The sequence below is a fragment of the Pseudophryne corroboree genome, chromosome 9 (genome assembly GCF_028390025.1).
Source record: "Pseudophryne corroboree isolate aPseCor3 chromosome 9, aPseCor3.hap2, whole genome shotgun sequence".
NCBI classification, from domain to species: Eukaryota; Metazoa; Chordata; class Amphibia; order Anura; family Myobatrachidae; genus Pseudophryne; species Pseudophryne corroboree.
The window spans coordinates 463606473-463629555 of NC_086452.1; the positions used below are offsets into that span (position 1 = coordinate 463606473).

Consider the following 23083-nt stretch of genomic DNA (forward strand, 5'->3'; position numbering starts at 1 on the left):
GCATCCACTAGGACGTCAGAGAAATTATCATTTTCCTAATCTCTACGTCACACGTGCGCTTACTGTGATGTTCCTGCAAAGTGTGCAACTACAGACCCGGGGACTAATACTATTATTATTAATTATCTGCCCCAAGTCAGCAAAGGTAATCCAAATAGGATGCAGCTGGGAGAACTGTTACACTGTATTAAGGGCAGACGTGATGAGGCTACACACAATGAAGATAGTGGTGTGTATCAGCAATCCTGTGCTACGTGTGGCATAAACCTGGAACCAGTGTTGTTATATGAACCGCACTTGTTTTTATTTTGTATTAAATATCTTATGTGATAAGCCCCATACACACTAGGTGGTATATTTGGTATACACACTAAGCTCCAGCGCATCGTTAACGACCCCCCTCCCTCGTCTGAACATGTACAGACGAGGGTGGTCCTCGTTAACGACAGCCAATGCCGGCACCGCCAATATCGCCGTCGGCTCAGCTAGTGTGTACTGGCCTTAACAGCAATACAAAACATCACAAGTGTACACAGCTGAGAAATCGCACTTCTGCCACTTTAAGATCAATGTGATGTTGAAGTGAATGAGTGTATTCCGTATAGCATTGTTTGATGGTATAGCACCAGCAAATGAGGAAAATGCGGACTACGTACGTTAATTCGATGTTAACCCGCATCGCCAACCTGAGCGTTACTCAGATGACCCATGTTGACACAGATGACCCGACGCAGCAGCGGGCCCCTTTTTACTTGCCTGCGTACAAAGTCATGCTTATATTAAAATAATCCCAATCTGTGCTGCAGCAGCCTAATCCCCTCGCTGCCTCCATATAACTGACCGTCCCAGTTTAAGGATGGTAGCGGTGTCAGTCTCTCCAAACGTGGCTTCATTATAACCAAGCTGTGCCTGGCTATAAAACCGTTCTGCAGAATATTCGCCTCCATACTCATTCGGGAGTGGGAATTCTCGCCTTTCTTTGGCAGAATATGACTTGAAGCTCTAGGTCCGACTCGCCCATAGTTACGAGACATCGGGGAGTAATTCAATTAACGTCAAATGGATTAGCCTGGCTGAATTCGCACGACACCCGCCACGCTTTACGGAGGCAGGATATCACTGAACAGTGTTTGCTACTTTCACTTTTTCATGAATAGGGGAGCGAATCGGCCAGGCAACGGGCAAAAGTCGAGCTGCCGTTGCCGGCATTTAAACACTGCAGCAACGGTAACTCACCCCCTCCACTAGCTATTGAATCCCACCCCGCCCCCCTGAGGTGTAAATAAACATACCATATATTGTGTATTTAGTTACTTATGTCTTTTTAGAATAATTGTAACCTTAAATATGAATATAAGTTTCTGAGAAAGACAAGGCAGACGTACATGGATTTCTACCACTTTAATGTTCACCTGTAACGCACCAGTGTGCAGACTCCCAGCTGAAAATGGATTGATCATCATCACTGGCATAAATAAAATACATAAAGCTTTCCATTTAGAATCAAAAGTTCTGTACAGTTAAAATAGCCTATAAAACCCCTAAAATGTTAGAGCGCTGTGTAAGGGGTGGTGCGGGAGACGCGCAACATTCACTAAAAAATCAATTTCTCTATTTACAAGTTTCATGGAGGTGATGTGCATGCAGCAGCCGACGTCCACAGAACCGCGCAGGGGGGGCGCATTTTGACATCTTCATGCACCCACGCTGATGCCCCTGCTGTAACAGACGCTTCGTCTCCGAGCCCAGGATGGCCGACCAGCCGGAAGAATGAGGGGCAAGAATCGAACATCCCAATCTCAAGTCATTCATTAATCTCTAGAACAGATCTGGGGCTTTTCATTAGTGAATTAGACGAAGTAGTGGTAAAACATAAGGCACCAAAGGACTTATTGAATAAAGTGCAAATATACTGTGACCTATAGCAACAAATCAGAGAATGGCTTTTACTAGTCTGATGAAAGCCGTTATCTAATTGGTTGCCATTTGTGACGGCACGAATGCTAGGTTCACATAGTTACAACAGTAAAGGGCAAAGTGTTATATGGTATAACGGGTAGACAGCCTGCGGTGCTCCAGCTGCTATGGAACTATACCTCTCAGCATGCAAAAACTGTGTCAGGGCATGCTGGGATGTGTAGTTCAACAGCAGCTGGAATGCAGATGTTGCCTATCCCTGTGGTGTAACATTATCTAGAGTTCCTAGTTCATAGACTAAGTTCCATGTGGTTTCCGCAATAACGGGCAGATGTACTAAGGACAGAGAAAATGCGGGTGGAGATAAGGGACAAACTAACCAGCTCCTGTCATTTTTTTAAACACAGCCTGTAACATGACAGGAGCTGATTGGCTGGTACTTTATCCCTCTCTAAAGCTTGGTACATCTCCCCCTAAGACACTTCAATTGTCTGTTTGCACCTGTTGTCCTGCAAACTGTAACCGCTTTCAGGCAGTGCGGTTTATTTTCAGGCCTGGCCAAGCTGTGGCTCTCCAGCCGATGTGAAGCTACAAGTCCCAGCATGCCCTGCCAGTTTTGCGGTTAGGGAATGGTAAGACTGTGGCAGGGCATGCTGGGATGTGTAGTTTCACAACAGCCGGAGTGCCACAGGTCGGCCAAGCCTGCCCTGCTGCAACACAAACCTGCTGTGCTCTCTGCAATGGGTACCAATTGTATTCAGAGAGTGGGTTTGTGATGTAACCAAGGGCAACAATAATATTTAATACTGCCTGATGATGTACGAACAGGGATATAAAGCACAGAAGTCAAATAGACAAAATAATAAATTACTGGTAAATATTTGCAGGACGACGGGCACAAGACAATCAACTGAAGTCACTGGAATTTGGATTTATAAAACAAACTTGTGTTCAGGCCGGAATACCTATAGATCCATCAGTTCTAGAGGAGCGCGATCCCTGTACTGGGGCTGGAGACAAACGCGTCTGTGGAAAGGCAGAGAGTAGCGCGTCCTGGTTCTGTGGAGATCTATTACTCTCAGATAGTAGGCACAAGCAAAATAAAGGGAAATGTGAGTAGCAGCAATACATTGTGAGCAAAAGCAAAGGCTCGGAGTACCGCGGCGGAGGCAGCAGCTACAGCGTCGCCAACACACCCGAGCGTTGGAGGGGTGACGTACCAAGCTCTTGTACAGGGCAATGCACAAGCGTCAGGAATGGAACATGGAGCTGGACAGGGTTCCTGTACCGGAGACGCAGCCCCCTCTTGTGTACTATGTGGAGGGATAAAAGGAGTATTTCTGCAGTGCGAGAATTCTATCTCCTGATGGTAACTGCTCTGCATACCGAGGGGTGCGTAATGCTCTGCAATGCACCACAGTCTGACGTAAGCTTCTGAGGAGGAGACATTCACATTTTACATTCAACAGCAGCCCTGGCAATCCGCTGTGAAAAGATAATGAAGTCCATCAAAGCGTTAGGCATCGGGCCACATTCTCAAGTTCTAAGCGGACTCTGATGTGTTGGTATTGATGTGGTGTACAAAAGTCCAGCACTGTGCAAAGTATCCGACATGGCCATCACATATAGACAGGGAGATCCTTCTAAGAACTTAGGCTGTCCACCCCAAGGGTCCTCACTGCGTGTGTGCCCAGGTCTAATTTGGCATCTTCATTTCAATCAAGTGACTTTACTTTTTGGAAATTTGCTGTAGAACCCATCTCTCATCACGGCTAGAACACACGAGTATGCCATGTGCATGCTCTTGACATGTCTTCAGATGTCCCGGCTTTAGTCACAGATAGGATTCCTCATTAATGGAGAGTTAGTTTAAAGTTGTAGACACACACCTGGGACATGTGTATGGGGGAAAAGAGAGGACATGAAGGCACGTTTGTGAGTTGAAGGAAAGGCAACGGTCAGCGGTAGTAAAAGGAGGGAAGGGAAGAGGAAGGTTATGTTGAAAAAAGCCAAAGACCTGATCCTAAAGTGCAGTGACAAGAGCGGAACTCCGAGAATCATTCTAGGCCTTCATGCAGAACATAGACATACACCCATCAGCCATAACATTAAAGCCACCTGCCTAATATTATGTAGGCCCCCCCCTTCATGCCACCAAAACAGCACAGACCCATTGAGGCATGTAATCCACAAGATCTCTGAAGGTGTCCTGTGGTATCTGGCACCAAGACTTTAGCAGTAGAACCATTAAGTCCTGTGAGATGTAAGGTGGGGCCTCCATGGCTCGGACTTGTTTTTCCAGCACGTCCCACAGATGCTTGATCGGATTGAGATCTGAGGAGTGTGGAGGCCAAGTCAACACCTGAACTCTTAGTCTTGTTCCTCAAACCATTCCGGAGCAATGACTGCACAGTGGCAGGACGCATTATCCTGCTGAAAAAGGTCACTGCCATCAGGGAATAACGTTGCCATGAAGGGGTGTACTTGGTCTGTAACAATGTTGAGGTAAGTGGTACGTGTCGAAGTAACAGCTACATGAATGACAGGACCCAAGATAAATCAAAACGCGAGTCATCAGACCAGGCCACCTTCTTGCACTGCTCCATGGTCCAGTACTGTGCCCATTGTAGGTGCTTTCGAAGGTGAACAATGGTAAACATGGGCACTTTGACCAGTCTGCAGCAAGCTGCGATGCACTGCGTGTTCTAACACCTTTTTATCATAGCCAGAATTATATTTCTTCAAGCAATTTGTGCTACAGTAGCTCTTCTATTGGATTGGACCAGATGGGCTAGCCTTCGCTCCCCCACGGCATCAATAAGCCTTGGGCGCCCATAACCCTATCACCGGTTCTGCTTCCTTGGACCACTTTCGGTAAGTAGTAACCACCGCATACCAGGAAAACCCCACAAACCTGTCATTTTGGAGATGCTCTATCCCAATCGTCTAACCATCACAACTGCCCAATTTTCCTGCTTCCACCACATCATCTTCCAGAACTAAATGGTCACTCGCTGCCTTATTTATCATACCCTTTGACAGGTGTCGTTGTAACCAGAAAATGAATATTATTCACTTCCCCTGCCAGTGGTTTTAATGTTACGGCTGATCGGTTAATGAGGGATATTGTTCAGGAGAAAGAATATATGTATGAGAAATTAGCGGATTACCAGGCTTGGAGACAAGGGAAGGAGGGCAGATTTATAAAGGGCAGTAGTTTGATGAATGGGAAATCCTATATTTCGTTGTGACTTGAATGGAACCGACTTGCACACAGGATTGCTCAAGTGGAGAGCTAGAAGTGTAATCCCCAATATGTTCTGTTTTCGGCCAACTAAGAGCAGGAACAGGAAGGACAGGACCCCATGTAACGGCACATCCTCAGGTGTACAGTAGACAGGAACAATGGTACATCTTCTGTTAAACAGTGTAAAGAGCATGTCCCTCGGCGCAGAACGTAGAGATGAAGGGCACATCCTTGGGTCAGGGTGGGAAAGAAGAAGGGCACATTCCATAAAACATAGCAGCAGTTAATTGTACAAAGGCCTTTAGCTACGGCGTGACTTGGAATGCTGGATAAGCCACTGTAACGTGATATCTGGGAAGAAAGAGGTTTGGAAATGAGATGTCACGCCACAAACACCCGGTGTGTACACACTATCGCCCACGTCTCTTACCGATGTTATCCTTCTCTTTGCAGGAAATGGAATAGCAGCAGATTTCTCTGTCCTGGATCAATGACAGGTGCCTAGGCAGAGAGGGAATTAGGATTATCACCATAAACATCAACAGTACGGACAACACTTGTCACATCTTCAGGAAAATGCCTCCTCAGTGTGAGGTCAACAAAAAATCTTTGTTGCTACATAATTTTAAGGCGCAACTTTTTTTTTTTTCTAATGTGATTCTCTTTATCAAAGTTACACAACACTTACTGACGTTATAAATGGTCTATGCGTATTATGGCTACCCGGGGAACAGTTGTAAAACTTCTGTACCAGTCATGAGCAATCTGAGTTCTTTCTGCTATTCCGGTGTCATTTGCAGGACTTTCTGCCCATGGTCACACCCCAAACAACATCTTACCCGCTCCAAGCAATGTCACACATATACCATAGATCTTGTCCCAGACTACTGTATTGTGAGATATGACTGACAGGAAACTGGGAGAAGACTAATGGTTGATGGAAAGGAGAAGGCAAACAATGGATAGGGTCCTAATCTCTAAACTCTGCATTTGACTTACTAGAATCATCACAGCATCTCCTAAAACAAGAATATTCACATGCATTCATCTTATAATATTTACACTGGACCAATACGAATGGAAAACGAGAAAAATGGGGTTACAGAGCCTCTTGAGGTCTTGCTGTCCGCTTTGCAAAATCTAAATTACTGTGTGTACAAGTCACTGTCTATACAGGAGCATCTGCAGGTCACTATATCGTATCCCTCTGTTCCATTCTTTCATACAGCTGGACTCAGACCACCCAGACAATAAGGCAACACCATCAATTAGCCATAACGAGAAGTGCCTATTATTTGCAGAAGCGTAGTTGCGACAACAATGGCGGTCATACATGCCGCAATACTGGGCAGCGAACCCCGGCAACTGCCCCCCCAAAAAATCCTTGCAGACCGTTGCTCTTTAGGGTCGGTCACTGCTGACTTCTGAATTGTGAAATAAAAATTGCCCCCCCCCCCCCAAAAAAAAAGAAAAAGACACCAATGTTACGGTATGGGAATTGACATTTAAACAAGGATTTGCTCTCCGCCTCTGATGTTTCACACAACCCGTGTTCTGCATAATGGCGAGCACCCACACCACAAAAACCCAAATAAATACATTTTTCTATTCTCCCTACACTGAATGAAGTGGTGAAAATGTTCCGGAAAGGATATAAATAGGCACCAAATACTGCGGATGTGTAACGTGAGGACATAAAATAATACACTCCCTATAGATAAATACATTTTCTCTATCAGCTGCTTCTCATCCAGTGCGCTGGGGAGGTCTCTCTTATTCCCAAGGACCAGAACCTGAAAGCAAAGAGACAACGGTCTGTAAAACAGTCTGGTATGGATTTCAGAAACCCCGCACAGCTGTGCAATGTACTTAATCACCTCCCAACATAAACACGGTTGCTTTAATCAATTCTCATTTTAATCAACAATTCACAAGATCAACACTTGGTATATTGTAGATGGTCTTTCTGTTTTATTAGTCATTATTAATGGACAGTTCTCTCTAAATGACAAGAAATGATTAAATAATAACATTGCTGAAATACGTCAGTGACAAGTGCAGATTTGTTCCAGAAAAGGACTAAAGGGCCCATTTACCCGCATGTATGTAGGAGGGACCGCAGCAGGCATCGGAGACCATCCGTTCCCGACAGCAGTTTCTATGAGGGATGTGAATCTGCCAGATTTACCAAGCTCCGGAATGTAAAGCATTCCCGAGCACCTGAAGATGGGATTGGCCCGTTGCAGCCCCTGGATTAGAGATCCCAAAGATCTCAGTAGATCATGCATGCACATGAGATCCCAGATTCACTCCAAGCACATCACAGGGATCCTTTCATAGCTCCTCTCCCTGCGGGTGTAGAGTGATAGATCCGGGCGGAATGATCGCACACTGTAATGCAATTCTGATCGCTAATACTGCGCCGACTGCACTGAGTATGCGATTATTGATACATAGACCCCTAAAGCATTATATTACACTGTATTCAGTGTTCTAATAGTTAAATCACTGCGCTCCCCTGCCAATGAGAACAACGATAAAAGACGATTAAGTACTGTATCAGAAATATTCCACTAATATCACACCAAGGCTGTGGTCAATATGGGCGCTTTGTTATACACAATTCCCACTTATAGCCGAGGTGGATTTGCCATGCGTGTTGCCAATGGCTACTGTAATCCATCCGGCTTCCCTGATAGACCAATCAGTTGTATCCAATAAGTGGAGTCATGTACGAACATCACCTGGAGCGGGGAAGTCATTTTTTATGTAATGTCCTCTTCCACACGCTTGTCCTGGTTCACATTTGGTCAGTGTCTATGGTGTATGCAAAGTTTATCCTTATATGACCCACAGATCGCGGACATTAATAAATACATAAAAAAATCTAAAACTATTGTTCTATGTATAATGCAGCGGAGTATAAACTATTGATCTGTGTTATAGGCCATTTCCGACAGAGACTATCTGCAGCGTCTATCAATTACCCTGCAGAGAGGAAGTCTGCTGTGAACAGATAAACTGCCGCTCCCGTCATTGCGACTTTATCTCAGTATCTTTCATCCTCATCGGCGATTACGTTACTTATACATAAGGCATCAAATTAGTATCTTAGGTTCAGTAGCCACTAACATCTCATTATATAGGACCTGGTGTCTATGGCCCATCAGCACATATACACGGAACCCACCCTGACGGACACTTACTGGTATACCCTGTAGCTGTGGCTTATCCAGCAGGTTATGGAGCTCATTGCGAGACGCTTCTATTTTCTCTCGGTCTGCAGCATCCACCATGTAGCTGGAAAGAATGAAAAGTCAGTTTGATATTAGCTAAATCTATATTTACTGCACAATACTAAGTGGTCGCAGAGGTTTCTGCAGGAGGTGGCGAACAGAACACGGTAACGTAATGAGACCTCAATAGATGTACCTGTTGCCTTCTGCAGGTGTTAGGGTTATGCTAAAATAGGCACACAAAAAAAACTGTCGACATTTTGGTGTAAACTTGTTACATGTCAACATTTCATACCACACATATATGTGTATGTGTGTGTGTGTGTGTGTGTGTGTGTGTGTGTGTGTGTGTGTGTGTGTGTGTGTGTGTGATTGCACAGGGATGCAAATGTTCCTTCAATAAGATGTATGTTGGGGAAGCTTTAGGGGTCTATTCAATTGATGTCGAAAGCTGCCGTCTGTCGAAAAGACGTCAGTTTTCGACTTTTTTTTAGGTCGGAAGGGGTTCCAACCTATTCAATATATTCGACAAGTCGAGGAATTCGACTTGTCGAAAAGCACGTGGATCGGCGGAATAGCTGCCGATCCACGTGCTTGTGTCGAAAACAGGGCCCCCTTTTCGACCATCTCAGTCAGACATAAAAAAATGTCGGACTGAGATGTGGGACCCAGAGCAGGAGAGGGGGGGAGAGCCGCAGGGAGACAGGGGACAGCCACGGGCATACAGGGGAGAGAAGCGATACAGCACAGCGCTGCAGCAGGAGGTCTCACAGCCGCGCCGCTCACGGCAGCGTCCACCCGGCTCCAGCAAGTGAGGTCACGCTTGCTGGAGCCGGGTGGACACTGCCGTGAGGTCGGGCGGCTGTGAGACGTCCTTCTGCAGCACTGAACTCCTCCGTCTGCCCGCGGCTCCCCGCCCCCTCCTCTGGGTCCCTCATCTCAATTCGACTTTTTAAAAGTCGAACTGAGATGACATTGAATAGGGGTTGGCGGATCCATTCCGACAAATGCATGTCGGAATGGATCCGACCCTAATTGAATATACCCCTTAGACTATTTGAAAAAAGCCCTTTTGACTAAAGCTAGTAAAATGACCGTGTACCTTAATTCACCGCCAGGCTGTCTGGGAACAACTTACACTATTGCATTGACGCCCCGGCAGTAGCGCTCCCACATACTGCGAAATCGCGGCTGCCCGCCTATATCCCAGATCTGCAAAGAAAAGAGAATCCCAGAACTACTTAGGAGACGGAAGAAGAGAGACAAACACACAATAACAGGCACGCACACAATAAGTGAGAGCAAATCGTTTGCCATAAGATGCATCTCAGTGACTGGCAAGAGACTTCCCAGAGTAGTATCACTGTATTACAGTCATGTAGCTGAGTCCTAGCTTTCCTTTACACCACTTCTAGATGCTGCATGCACCATTATCGCTCAGTAATTACTATTACTATGCTGAAGGGAACACTTAAGAACGCCCAGGATTGGCATCACAAGTAAATATAGTGGGTGCAGGTAGGGCCAATACTGTCTATATTGGAGGCTCATGCTTCTGGCATCAATATATCAGTTTCAGCCGCCATGCGAGTCGCACCGTGTGTACCCCCCTTACTTACTAAATCTCATAAGATGACACGGGCAGGAACAAGTAATATAGTGTGGGTTTTGTTTTATTGCTGTAGCCGATTTGATCACGTTTGTGACGCAGCGTTTAGTCCAGCCCTGACCAACCTGCGGCTCTCCAGCTGTTGCGAAACTACAAGTCCCAGCATGCCCTGCCACAGTTTTGCTATTAGGGAATGCTAAAACTGTGGCAGGGCATGCTGGGACTTGTAGTTTCACAACAGCTGAAGAGCCACAGGTTGGTTAGGCCGAGTAAACTGTCAGCTTTAATGTGCTGAAGACATCAGTTGCTTAGTGGAACAGCGTCAGTGTCGATAGAGGACACGTACACCCGTTATCAACCTTCCAAGGGGCTCATATCCTCCAAATATCAAATTCTCCTCGCCCGCAACAAACCCCTTAAAGAGGCTCATGAATTAGCTTGGGAACACGACGTAGGTGAGATGACTCCTGAGGAATAGTCCCAGATTAAACTAGTGATCTCTAAATGCTCAATCTCCGTGCGCATTAAAAAAAAATGCGTACAAGCTCTAAGCACGTTGGCATCTAGCACCTACCCGGCTCCGCAACATCTATCCGAACATATCGGACGTATGTTGGCGACTATGAGGTCAGAGGGGATCCCTGCTGCGCATTTGGTGGTTCGGACCCTGTATACGACACTATTGGACAGAGATCCAGGATTTAGGGGGTCATTCCGACCCGTTCGCACGCAGCGGTTTGTCGCTGCGGTGCGAACGGGTCTGGAATGCGCATGTGCGTCGTTGCCCGGCAACAGGTGTCGTCAGGTTACGTGGCGCTCAACGAAGAAAGCGGTTGCAGAGCCGACCGCAAGAAGATTGACAGAAAGAAGGAGTTCCTGGGTGACTTCGGACCGTTGCCTGCCGTTTTAGGGGAGTGGAGAAGAAAACGCAGGCGTGGCCAGGAGAACGGACGGCGGATGTGAGACGTCAAAGCCGGCCCCAGCATCGATGAGATCGCCGCACAAGGTAAGTATGTCCAGGACTAGTCATGTTTTGCTTGAAATTTTTTTAGCTTAGCAGGGCTGCACAAGCGATCGCAGCCCTGCAAAGCTAAAATACAATCCCCCATAGGCTCTCCTCTCTGTACTATTAATGCCGTCTGGTCATCTTACAGAATGGAACGTATTTCTCCAATTACCCACAACACAGACTCATTTTATACGCGTCTGGTTGCCTTGGACTAACTACTATGAGTCGGAGCCTCCTTTATCAACTATACAGCCTCACTCTACCGATAATTACAATTACCAATGATATCTCAACACACCGACTGGCCCTAACCCGCCTCTTCTATCCGCCGCTCTTCCCTTTTCCTTCTCCTCGCTTTCCTTAATCTCAAGATTAGTTTTGTTCTAATTACAACTTTCTTCATATTAATGTTCTACGTTTGTTAATGATATGACTTTTGCTACCGAAAAAAATATATATCTGACCGAAAAAAATATATATATCTGGTTTTGCTTATATTTTATGACTCTTGCTCCATCACGATATTGCCAAAATGTTTGGGTTTCATGCGATACCCACTGTAATATGGACTGTACTTGGCGTTACTTTCCAATATGTTGCACAATAAACAAACTTAAAAAAAAATAAAAAAAAAAATAAGAATTTACTTACCGATAATTCTATTTCTCGTAGTCCGTAGTGGATGCTGGGGACTCCGTCAGGACCATGGGGTTTAGCGGCTCCGCAGGAGACAGGGCACAATAATAAAAGCTTTAGGATCAGGTGGTGTGCACTGGCTCCTCCCCCTATGACCCTCCTCCAAGCCTCAGTTAGGATACTGTGCCCGGACGAGCGTGCATAATAAGGAAGGATATTGAATCCCGGGTAAGACTCATACCAGCCACACCAATCACACCGTACAACCTGTGATCTGAACCCAGTTAACAGTATGATAACAACGAAGGAGCCTCTGAAAAGATGGCTCACAACAAGAATAACCCGATTTTTGTAACAATAACTATGTACAAGTATTGCAGACAATCCGCACTTGGGATGGGCGCCCAGCATCCACTACGGACTACGAGAAATAGAATTATCGGTAAGTAAATTCTTATTTTCTCTAACGTCCTAAGTGGATGCTGGGGACTCCGTCAGGACCATGGGGATTATACCAAAGCTCCCAAACGGGCGGGAGAGTGCGGATGACTCTGCAGCACCGAATGAGAGAACTCCAGGTCCTCCTCAGTCAGGGTGTGCCCCTGACCAAGTAGCAGCTCGGCAAAGTTGTAAAGCCGAGACCCCTCGGGCAGCCGCCCAAGATGAGCCCACTTCCTTGTGGAATGGGCTTTTACTGATTTTGGCTGTGGCAAGCCTGCCACAGAATGTGCAAGCTGAATTGTACTACAAATCCAGCGAGCAATCGTCTGCTTAGAAGCAGGAACACCCATCTTGTTGGGTGCATACAGGCTAAACAGCGAGTCAGATTTTCTGACTCCAGACGTCCTGGAAACATATATTTTCAGGGCCCTGACAACGTCAAGTAACTTGGAGTCCTCCAAGTCCCTAGTAGCCGCAGGTACCACAATAGGTTGGTTCATGTGAAAAACAGAAAACAACTTAAGGAGAAATTGAGGACGAGTCCTCAATTCTGCCCTGTCAGAATGAAAAATTAAGTAAGGGCTTTTATATGATAAAGCCGCCCATTCTGACACACGCCTGGCTGAAGCCAGGGCTAATAGAATCTTCACCTTCCATGTGAAATATTTTAATTCCACAGTGGTGAGTGGATCAAACCAATGTGACTTTAGGAAACTCAAAACAACATTGAGATCCCAAGGTGCCACTGGGGGCACAAAAGGAGACTGTATATGCAGTACCCCTTTTACAAACGTCTGAACTTCAGGCACTGAAGCCAGTTCTTTCTGGAAGAAATTTGACAGGGTCGAAATTTGAACCTTAATGGACCCTAATTTTAGGCCCATAGACAGTCCTGTTTTCAGGAAATGTAGGAAACGACCCAGTTGGAATTCCTCTGTAGGGACCTTCTTGGCCTCACACCACGCAACATATTTTCGCCAAATGCGGTGAAAATGTTTTGCGGTTACATCCTTCCTGGCTTCGACCAGGGTAGGGATGACTTCATCTGGAATGCCCTTTCAGGATCCGGCGTTCAACTGCCATGCCGTCAAACGCAGCCGCGGTAAGTCTTGGAACAGACAAGGCCCCTGCTGGAGCAGGTCCTTTCTTAAAGGTAGAGGCCACGGTTCTTCCGTGAGCATCTCTTGAAGTTCCGGGTACCAAGTCCTTCTTGACCCATCCGGAACCACGAGTATCGTTCTTACTCATCTCCTTCTTATGATTCTCAGTACTTTTGGTATGAGATGCATAGGAGGGAACACATACCCTGACTGGTACACCCACAGTGTTACCAGAGCGTCCACCGCTATTGCCTGAGGGTCCCTTGACCTGGCGCAATATTTGTCTAGTTTTTTGTTCAGGCGGGACGCCATCATGTCCACCTTTGGTTTTTCCCAACGGTTTACAATCATGTGGAAGACTTCCCGCTGAAGTCCCCACTCTCCCGGGTGGAGGTTATGCCTGCTGAGGAAGTTTGCTTCCCAGTTTTCCACTCCCAGAATTAACACTGCTGAGAGTGTTATCACATGATTTTTCGCCCAGCGAAGAATCCTTGCAGTTTCTGCCATTTCCCTCCTGCTTCATGTGCCGCCCTGTCTGTTTACGTGGACGACTGCCGTGATGTTGTCCCACTGGATCAATACCGGCTGACCTTGAAGCAGAGGTCTTGCTAAGCTTAGAGCCTTGTAAATTGCCCTTAGCTCCAGTATATTTATGTGGAGAGAAGTCTCCAGACTTGATCACACTCCCTGGAAATTTTTTCCTTGTGTGACTGCTCCCCAGCCACTCAGGCTGGCATCCGTGGTCACCAGGACCCAGTCCTGAATGTCGAATCTGCGGCCCTTTCATAGATGAGCACTCTGCAGCCACCGCAGAAGAAAACACCCTTGTCCTTGGAGACAGGGTTATCCGCTGATGCATCTGAAGATGCGATCCGGACCATTTTCCCAGCAGATTCCACTGAAAGGTTCTTGCGTGAAATCTACCGAATGGGATCGCTTTGTAAGAAACCACCATTTTTCACAGGACCTTTGTGCAATGATGCACTGATACTTTTCCTGGTTTTAGGAGGTTCCTGACTAGCTCGGATAACTCCCTGGTCTTCTTCTCCGGGAGAAAACATCCTTTTCTGGACTGTGTCCAGAATCATTCCTAGGAACATTAGACGTGTCGTCGGAAAAAGCTGCGATTTTGGAATATTTAGAATCCACTCGTGCTGTCGTAGAACTACTTGAGATAGTGCTACTCCGACCGCCAACTGTTCTCTGGACCTTGCCCTTATCAGGAACGCGTCCATATTTCTTTTAGGAAGAATCATCATTTCGGCCATTACCTTGGTAAAGACCCGGGGTGCTGTGGACAATCCAAACGGCAGCGTCTGAACTGATAGTGACAGTTCTGTACCACGAACCTGAGATACCCTTGGTGAGAAGGGCAAAATTTGGACATGTAGGTAAGCGTCCCTGATATCCAGTGACACCATATCGTCCTGGTTCGCTATCACTGCTCTGAGTGACTCCATCTTGATTTGAACCCTTGTATGTAATTGTTCAAATCTTTTAGATCTCACCGAGCCGTTTGGCTTCAGTACCACAATATAGTGTGGAATAATACCCCTTCCCTTGTTGTAGGAGGGGTACTTTGATTATCACCTGCTGGGAATACAGCCTGTGAATTTTTTTCCAATACTGCCTCCCTGTCGGAGGGAGACGTTGGTAAAGCAGACTTCAGGAACTTGTGAGGGGAAGACGTCTCGAATTTCCAATGTACACCTGGGATACTACGTGTAGGATCCAGGAGTCCACTTGCGAGTGAGCCCACTGCGTGCTGAAACTCTTGAGATGACCCCCCACCGCACCTGAGTCCGCTTGTATGGCCCCAGCGTCATGCTGCGGACTTGGCAGAAGCTGTGGAAGACTTCTGTTCCTGGGAATGGGCTGCCTGCTGCAGTCTTCTTCCCTTTCCTCTAACCCTGGGCAGATATGACTGGCCTTTTGCCCGCCTGCCTTTATGGGTACGAAAGGACTGAGACTGAAAAGACTGTGTCCTTTTCTGCTGAGATGTGACTTGGGGTAACAAAAGTGGATTTTCCAGCTGTTGCCATGGCCACCAGGTCCGATGGACCGCCCCTTTATACGGCAATACTTCCATGTGCCGTCTGGAATCTGCATCACCTGACCACTGTCGTGTCTATAAACATCGTCTGGCAGATATGGACATCACATCTACTCTTGATGCCAGAATGCAAATATCCCTCTGCGCATCTCGCATATATAGAAATGCATCCTTAAAATGCTCTATAGTCAATAAAATATTGTTCCTGTCAAGGGTATCAATATTTTCAGTCAGGAAATCCGACCAAGCCCCCCCAGCGCTGCACATCCAGGCTGAGGCGATCGCTGGTCGTAGTATAACACCAGTATGTGTGTATATACTTTTTAGGATATTTTTCAGCTTCCTATCAGCTGGCTCTTTGAGGGCGGCCGTATCTGGAGACGGTAACACCACTTGTTTTTATAAGCGTGTGAGCGCCTTATCCACCCTAAGGTGTGTTTCCCAACTCGCCCTCACTTCTGGCGGGAAAGGGTATACCTCCAATAATTTTCTATCGGAGGAAACCCACGTATCATCACACACTTTAATTTATCTGATTCAGGAAAAACTACAAGTAGATTATTCCCACCCTACATAATACCCTTATTTGTGGTACTTGTAGTATCAGAAATATGTAACACCTCCTTCATTGCCCTTAACATGTAACGTGTGGCCCTAAAGGAAAATACGTTTGTTTCTTCACCGTCGACACTGAAGTCAGTGTCCGTGTCTGTGTCTGTGTCGACCAACTGAGGTAAATGGGCGTTTTTACAAGCCCCTGACAGTGTCTGAGACGCCTGGACAGGTACTAATTTGTTTGCCGGCCGTCTCATGTCGTCAACCGACCTTGCATCGTGTTGACATTATCACGTAATTCCTAAATAAGCCATCCATTCCGGTGTCGACTCCCTAGAGAGTGACATCACCAATACAGGCAATTTGCTCCGCCTCCTCACCAACATCGTCCTCCTACATGTCGACACACACGTACCGACACACAGCACACACACAGGGAATGCTCTGATAGAGGACAGGACCCCACTAGCCCTTTGGGGAGACAGAGGGAGAGTTTGCCAGCACACACCAAAAACGCTATAATTATACAGGGACAACCCCTTATACAAGTGTTTTCCCTTATAGCATTTTCACATATGTAATCATATCGCCAAATAAGTGCCCCCCCTCTCTGTTTTAACCCTGTTTCTGTAGTGCAGTGCAGGGGAGAGCCTGGGAGCCTTCCTCACAGCAGAGCTGAGCAGGAAAATGGCGCCGTGTGCTGAGGAGAATAGGCCCCGCCCCCTAAAACGGCGGGCTCTTCTCCCGGAGTTTGTGAGATCTGGCAGGGGTTAAATACATCCATATAGCCTCAAGGGCTATATGTGATGTATTTTAGCCATAAAAAAGGTATAATACATTGCTGCCCAGGGCGCCCCCCCCAGCGCCCTGCACCCTCAGTGACCGCTGGTATGAAGTGTGCTGACAACAATGGCGCACAGCTGCAGTGCTGTGCGCTACCTTATGAAGACTGAAAGTCTTCTGCCGCCTGTTTCTGGACCTCTTCAACTTCGGCATCTGCAAGGGGGGTCGGCGGCACGGCTCCGGGACGAACCCCAGGGTGAGACCTGTGTTCCGACTCCCTCTGGAGCTAATGGTGTCCAGTAGCCTAAGAAGCAAATCCATCCTGCACGCAGGTGAGTTTACTTCTCTCCCCTAAGTCCCTCGTAGCAGTGAGCCTGTTGCCAGCAGGACTCAACGAAAATAAAAAACCTAACTTAAACTTTTATTCTAAGCAGCTCAGGAGAGCCACCTAGATTGCACCCTTCTCGGCCGGGCACAAAAATCTAACTGAGGCTTGGAGGAGGGTCATAGGGGGAGGAGCCAGTGCACACCACCTGATCCTAAAGCTTTTATTATTGTGCCCTGTCTCCTGCGGAGCCGCTAAACCCCATGGTCCTGACGGAGTCCCCAGCATCCACTTAGGACGTTAGAGAAAAAGAGAACATGTACACCTTCACAATACTGTCTTGATCCTACAGTTTTTAATGGAGACCGTTTCCCCTGGTAACCAGGAGAGGCCATGGAAAAGCCAGGAAAGTGTCAGCAGGTAGGTAGGTGCTACCATTAGCAGGGAGAACATATAGGACAGTGGCCCTCATTCCGAGTTGTTCGCTCAGTAATTTTCTTCGCATGGCAGCGATTTTCCGCTAATTGCGCATGCGCAATGTTCGCACTGCGACTGCGCCAAGTAAATTTGCTATGCAGTTAGGTATTTTACTCACGGCATTACGAGGTTTTTTCTTCGTTCTGGTGATCGTAATGTGATTGACAGGAAGTGGGTGTTTCTGGGCGGAAACTGGCCGTTTTATGGGTGTGTGTGAAAAAACGCTGCCGTTTCTGGGAAAAACGCGGGAGTGTCTGAAGAAACGAGGGAGTGTCTGGGCGAACGCTGGGTGTGTTTGTGATGTCAAACCAGGAACGAAACTGACTGAACTGATCGCAGATGCCGAGTAAGTCTGGAGCTACTCAGAAACTGCTAAGAAGTGTCTATTCGCAATTCTGCTAATCTTTCGTTCGCAATTTTACTATGCTCAGATTCACTCCTAGTAGGCGGCGGCTTAGCGTGTGCAAAGCTGCTAAAAGCAGCTTGCGAGCGAACAACTCGGAATGACCACCAGTGTTTCTACAGTTCCACAAACGTTATGGAGCGGTTGATTAGGACAACAGGTATTACGTGATATTAACTTTGCAAGTTTTTTTTTTTTTTTTTAGCAATCACTCACCTTTATAGTTACGTTTCCTTTCGTCACTTTCCGCATGTTGAATCCCACAGTTGGAATCATGTCCTCGCTAAATTGGCCTGACTGAGAAAATAAAAAACACGAGACAAGGGTCACTTACTGCAGCAGGAGTCACTAATCTGTGCTGAAAGCGTAACTAAATGTATGCTGCCACTGGGTCCCCTTCGTGTACAGCGTCTAAGACATAAGCGAGAGACAGTTCATGGCGGGAAACTCGGAGGAAACTGGTCATGAACTGGGGGGGGGGCGACCAGTAGAGTGTCTGACTCCCCACTGCTGACATCAACCCTAGGGATCACGGCCTCATGCTATTCCTGGAGCCTATGATCCCTAAGGCCTAGAGTTGGAGCACCCACGGTGGCAGCCGCGTCAGCGACTGTTTGGTAGTCTCCTCCCAATACAGTGCGGCTGTGTCCGTATTCCCCTACTACGCTGAACTGATGCCGTACCTTCTCCCCGTGCTCCGGCCACAGCCTGGTAAAGTCTGCTGGACCTGCTAGTAACATCGGACACAGACGCCCGCCGAAATAGCACTGTACTCATGGGTAAGCATTGTCGCGACCCGGCGGAGAGTTGTTGGAGCGACTCTTTCTAAGGTACGTATAAGACGCTGTTTAGAAAGATCACTGAGAAAAATAGAAAGACTATAAAAATAAAATAAGAAAGCTTTTGGCTGCTAAAAACCAGCAGCCCTCTGACCATGGTCCGGCTCCTGCCGCACCAAACAAAAAACTGATTTGCTTGAGCCAGGAGGCGGGGCTATATGGACGGGCCAGTTGCATGCTGGGAGGCCGAAAAGCTTTTGACTGATTGGTGAACCTGCCTCCACAGTTATGCCATACTCCCCAGCACTGCACAAGTCCCCACAGGGACAGGAAAGCGTGGGCACCATTGGATGGGGTCTGGCCATGACTGTAGCAAACGTCTGCCCCAAGCCCTTCAGCAGGTTTTCCTTATCTTATTTAGTCCTATATCTAAATACAAGACGGTTCCCTGGCAACGAAGCTCTGATCGTAAGCTCTCCAGGTCAGTCTGGCAATGAATCAGCATGTAGCTCATTCATTCTCACTGAGCTCACAGCCCCTCGCGTCGACCCCATGCAATGCAGGGCAGGTTTATGCGCCTCCTGACGGATTACTTTGCAGCAATCCCTGTGTCAGTGTATAGATTACTTTTAATGACTTGCTGCACGCAGTGACTGTGTGTGTTGATTGCATCACAGGTTATTGCCAGCTGTCTCCAGAACCATTTCATAACACGTAACATACATAACAGTGTCATTACACAACATCCCACATAGGGCCCGATTCTATGGTGGGAGCATCGCAAGTAACAGTGTACCTGGACACACCATGCTGCACTGCCAGGGGTGTAAATACATTAATCTGCATGCAGGGTAAATACTGGCTGCTTTTGCACGTAACCCACAAATGCTGGCCAGCTATATTATTACACTGCAGCTTACGAGTTTGTATACACACCACCCAAATCTAATGCTGGGTACACACTAAACGGTGTGTGTACCCAGCGACGGCATGGTGCATCGTGCCATCTGTACATGCGGCACGATGCAGCCATATGTCATGTCATTCTCCGGGTCATCCCATTGGCCGTGCAGAACCCCCGACAGGACGACTCGGGGAATGACCCATGGAAACTTGCAATCGCAAGCCCACACTGAGCGTTGTGGCCTATACTGTATATCATTCCGATCCGCGCCGGAACGACATATCGTCAGATTAATCACCTAGTGTGTACCCGGACTCATACCGTAACAGTCATCTGTTGCATCATGTGCTATAAAGGAATAGTGCACTCTGCCCATTAATGCCGCAGTACAAATTTACATTTATAGTGGAATCTAATTATTATCTTATAGCCTGAATGTAGTCTGCGTGTAACACACGTAACCACGGCATGGCTTCTGAGCACCTGTACATGTGCGACAACATATATACACTTATATAAGTGGACAGGAATACACCCATCAGGATTACACCCATCACCGTAATTAACTGTGAAAGGAGACTTGTGCCTGATGCATCTAGAAAACCTGTTTGTGCAGCTGCATGATCTCACATTCTGAGGTGTCTCTAGCGACAGTATTTACACCGCCAGTACTGCGATAATGTGAGCAGTGCAGGCAGTGATATGCAGCGCCACTAATAAATGGCCACGTATGATCCCGGGGCTATGAGTGGTGACAGCTTTACAAGGGCAGCCTGAGGCCCACAGATCACTTCTAGAACACAAGTAAAACATTTATGGGATCTGGTGCAAAAAAATAAATTAAAAAAAAGATGGTGTTGCCATAACAACCACCAGATATAATGCAACAAGGAACAGGGACATGGCTTTGGCCCCTCTAAAGACAGGGCAAGACTGGATTGTATTTGGGCATGATCGCAACAGGTCATGGGTATGCCACAGGCACCCGGCCCCTGGAGTGACACGCCACCACTGAGGGTGAGAACGGCAAGGCGTACCACCCCACATTCCTGGGAGTCGCGACAGTCCTGATTACAATGACCCATACCAGCCAATGCGCCTGGAAGGGTGAACACTGGCACGCTATCGGTATGTGGCTGGCAAGGACTGACCCAGATGCCAGCTCTACAGATACTGTTCTGCGCGGAATGTCAGCCAGGTCTCAGATGGCGTGTGAATAAGCGCTGCGCTGGCGTCCACCCAGAGATGGGGAGTGTCACTGTTGTATTCCACCTTTCTCATGTTTGCCAATACCCAACCTACCAATAGCTCACTATCTGCTGTGGAACTACACGACTCAGCAAGCCCATGGAACTTGCGCTTCCACAGGATGTGGATGACATCTGTGCCGTATAGTAGTCACATAATGACTGTCATGCTGGGGGGCTGTAATACCAAAGTAGCTGGAGAATCACCAACTGCCCATCGATACTCATTTATGGCTGGCAGTGAGCATGCTGGGACATGTAGTGACGGACAGGGTATACTGGGACATGTAGTGACTGGTGGTATGCTTGGACTTGTAGTGGCTAGCAGCGTATGCTGGGGCTTGTAGTAGTCTCTCAGTGGGCCCGCTGGGGCTTGTAGTAGTCTCTCAGTGGGCCCGCTGGGGCTTGTAGTAGTCTCTCAGTGGGCCCGCTGGGGCTTGTAGTAGTCTCTCAGTGGGCCCGCTGGGGCTTGTAGTAGTCTCTCAGTGGGCCCGCTGGGGCTTGTAGTAGTCTCTCAGTGGGCCCGCTGGGGCTTGTAGAAGTCTCTCAGTGGGCCCGCTGGGGCTTGTAGAAGTCTCTCAGTGGGCCCGCTGGGGCTTGTAGAAGTCTCTCAGTGGGCCCGCTGGGGCTTGTAGAAGTCTCTCAGTGGGCCCGCTGGGGCTTGTAGAAGTCTCTCAGTGGGCCCGCTGGGGCTTGTAGAAGTCTCTCAGTGGGCCCGCTGGGGCTTGTAGTAGTCTCTCAGTGGGCCCGCTGGGGCTTGTAGTAGTCTCTCAGTGGGCCCGCTGGGGCTTGTAGTAGTCTCTCAGTGGGCCCGCTGGGGCTTGTAGTAGTCTCTCAGTGGGCCCGCTGGGGCTTGTAGTAGTCTCTCAGTGGGCCCGCTGGGGCTTGTAGAAGTCTCTCAGTGGGCCCGCTGGGGCTTGTAGTAGTCTCTCAGTGGGCCCGCTGGGGCTTGTAGTAGTCTCTCAGTGGGCCCGCTGGGGCTTGTAGTAGTCTCTCAGTGGGCCCGCTGGGGCTTGTAGTAGTCTCTCAGTGGGCCCGCTGGGGCTTGTAGTAGTCTCTCAGTGGGCCCGCTGGGGCTTGTAGTAGTCTCTCAGTGGGCCCGCTGGGGCTTGTAGTAGTCTCTCAGTGGGCCCGCTGGGGCTTGTAGTAGTCTCTCAGTGGGCCCGCTGGGGCTTGTAGTAGTCTCTCAGTGGGCCCGCTGGGGCTTGTAGTAGTCTCTCAGTGGGCCCGCTGGGGCTTGTAGTAGTCTCTCAGTGGGCCCGCTGGGGCTTGTAGTAGTCTCTCAGTGGGCCCGTTGGGGCTTGTAGTAGTCTCTCAGTGGGCCCGCTGGGGATTGTAGTAATCTCTCAGTGGGCCCGCTGGAGCTTGTAGTAGTCTCTCAGTGGGCCCGCTGGGGCCTGCAGTGCCTGGCCGTGGGCCCGCTGGGGCCTGTAGTGCCTGGCCGTGGGCCCGCTGGGGCCTGTAGTGGCTGGCCGTGGGCCCGCTGAGGCCTGTAGTGGCTGGCTGTGGGCCCGCTGGGGCCTGTAGTGGCTGGCTGTGGGCCCGCTGGGGCCTGTAGTGGCTGGCCGTGGGCCCGCTGGGGCCTGTAGTGGCTGGCCGTGGGCCCGCTGGGGCCTGTAGTGGCTGGCCGTGGGCCCGCTGGGGCCTGTAGTGGCTGGCCGTGGGCCCGCTGGGGCCTGTAGTGGCTGGCAGTGGGTACGCTGGGGCTTGTAGCGGCTGGCAGTGGGCACGCTAGGGATTGTAGTGGCTGGCAGTGGGCACGCTGGGGCTTGTAGTGGCTGGCAGTGGGCACGCTGGGGCTTGTAGTGGCTGGCAGTGGGCACGCTGGGGCTTGTAGTGGCTGGCAGTGGGCACGCTGGGGCTTGTAGTGGCTGGCAGTGGGCATGCTGGGGCTTGTAGTGGCTGGCAGTGGGCATGCTGGGGCTTGTAGTGGCTGGCAGTGGGCACGCTGGGGCTTGTAGTGGCTGGCAGTGGACATGCTGGGACTTGTAGTGGTTTGCAGGGCACGCTGGGGCTGGTAGTGGGTATGCTTTAACTTGCAGTGGCTGGCAGGGCATGCTGGAACTTGCAGTGACCCTCCCCATCCCTCTCACCGCTATGACATTGACAAAGGTGGTCTTCCCCGAGTGCTGCAGCCCGACCAGGGTGAGCTCCATCTCCTCCTTCCAGAAGAGCGAGCGGAACCAGTCCAGCAGCCGGGACAGGAGGGTCAGCATGGTCGGACCTGGCGGGTGAGGAGTCTCCGGGGGATCGCTGAGAGCTGAGCTGGGGGGGAACTGGGGAACACCGGAACTCTCAGCCGCCGTCTCCTCTCTGGCCGGAAGCGGAAGTGTCAACCGGGAGCTCCCGACCGCGCTCGCCA

General features: G+C 48.8%; 1 protein-coding gene across 1 annotated transcript; it reads right to left on the minus strand.

The window, feature by feature from the left end:
- Window positions 1–1386: 1386 nt before the first annotated feature.
- ARL8B (ADP ribosylation factor like GTPase 8B) lies at window positions 1387–23050 on the minus strand. Its single transcript, XM_063941292.1, has 7 exons — window positions 22815–23050; window positions 18008–18088; window positions 9539–9612; window positions 8371–8464; window positions 6890–6957; window positions 5595–5665; window positions 1387–5515 (listed from the first exon to the last, which is right to left on the minus strand). The coding sequence occupies exons 1-7, from the start codon at window positions 22935–22937 to the stop codon at window positions 5466–5468; spliced, it is 561 nt and encodes a 186-aa protein (XP_063797362.1). The 5' UTR covers window positions 22938–23050; the 3' UTR covers window positions 1387–5465.
- Between the last annotated feature and the right edge of the window lie 33 nt (window positions 23051–23083).

What these genes read in the sequence shown, in the direction of transcription:
- ARL8B (XM_063941292.1), bottom strand. Translation starts at nt 22,937, where the DNA reads ATGCTGACCCTCCTGTCCCGGCTGCTGGACTGGTTCCGCTCGCTCTTC. An exon ending in AAGGAAACGTAACTATAAAG is followed by an intron (nt 9,613 to 18,007) that starts GTGAGTGATTGC and finishes TTTTCTTTGCAG; the next exon opens with ATCTGGGATATAGGCGGGCA. An exon ending in CAAAGAGAAGGATAACATCG is followed by an intron (nt 5,516 to 5,594) that starts GTAAGAGACGTG and finishes CTTTCTTCCCAG; the next exon opens with ATATCACGTTACAGTGGCTT.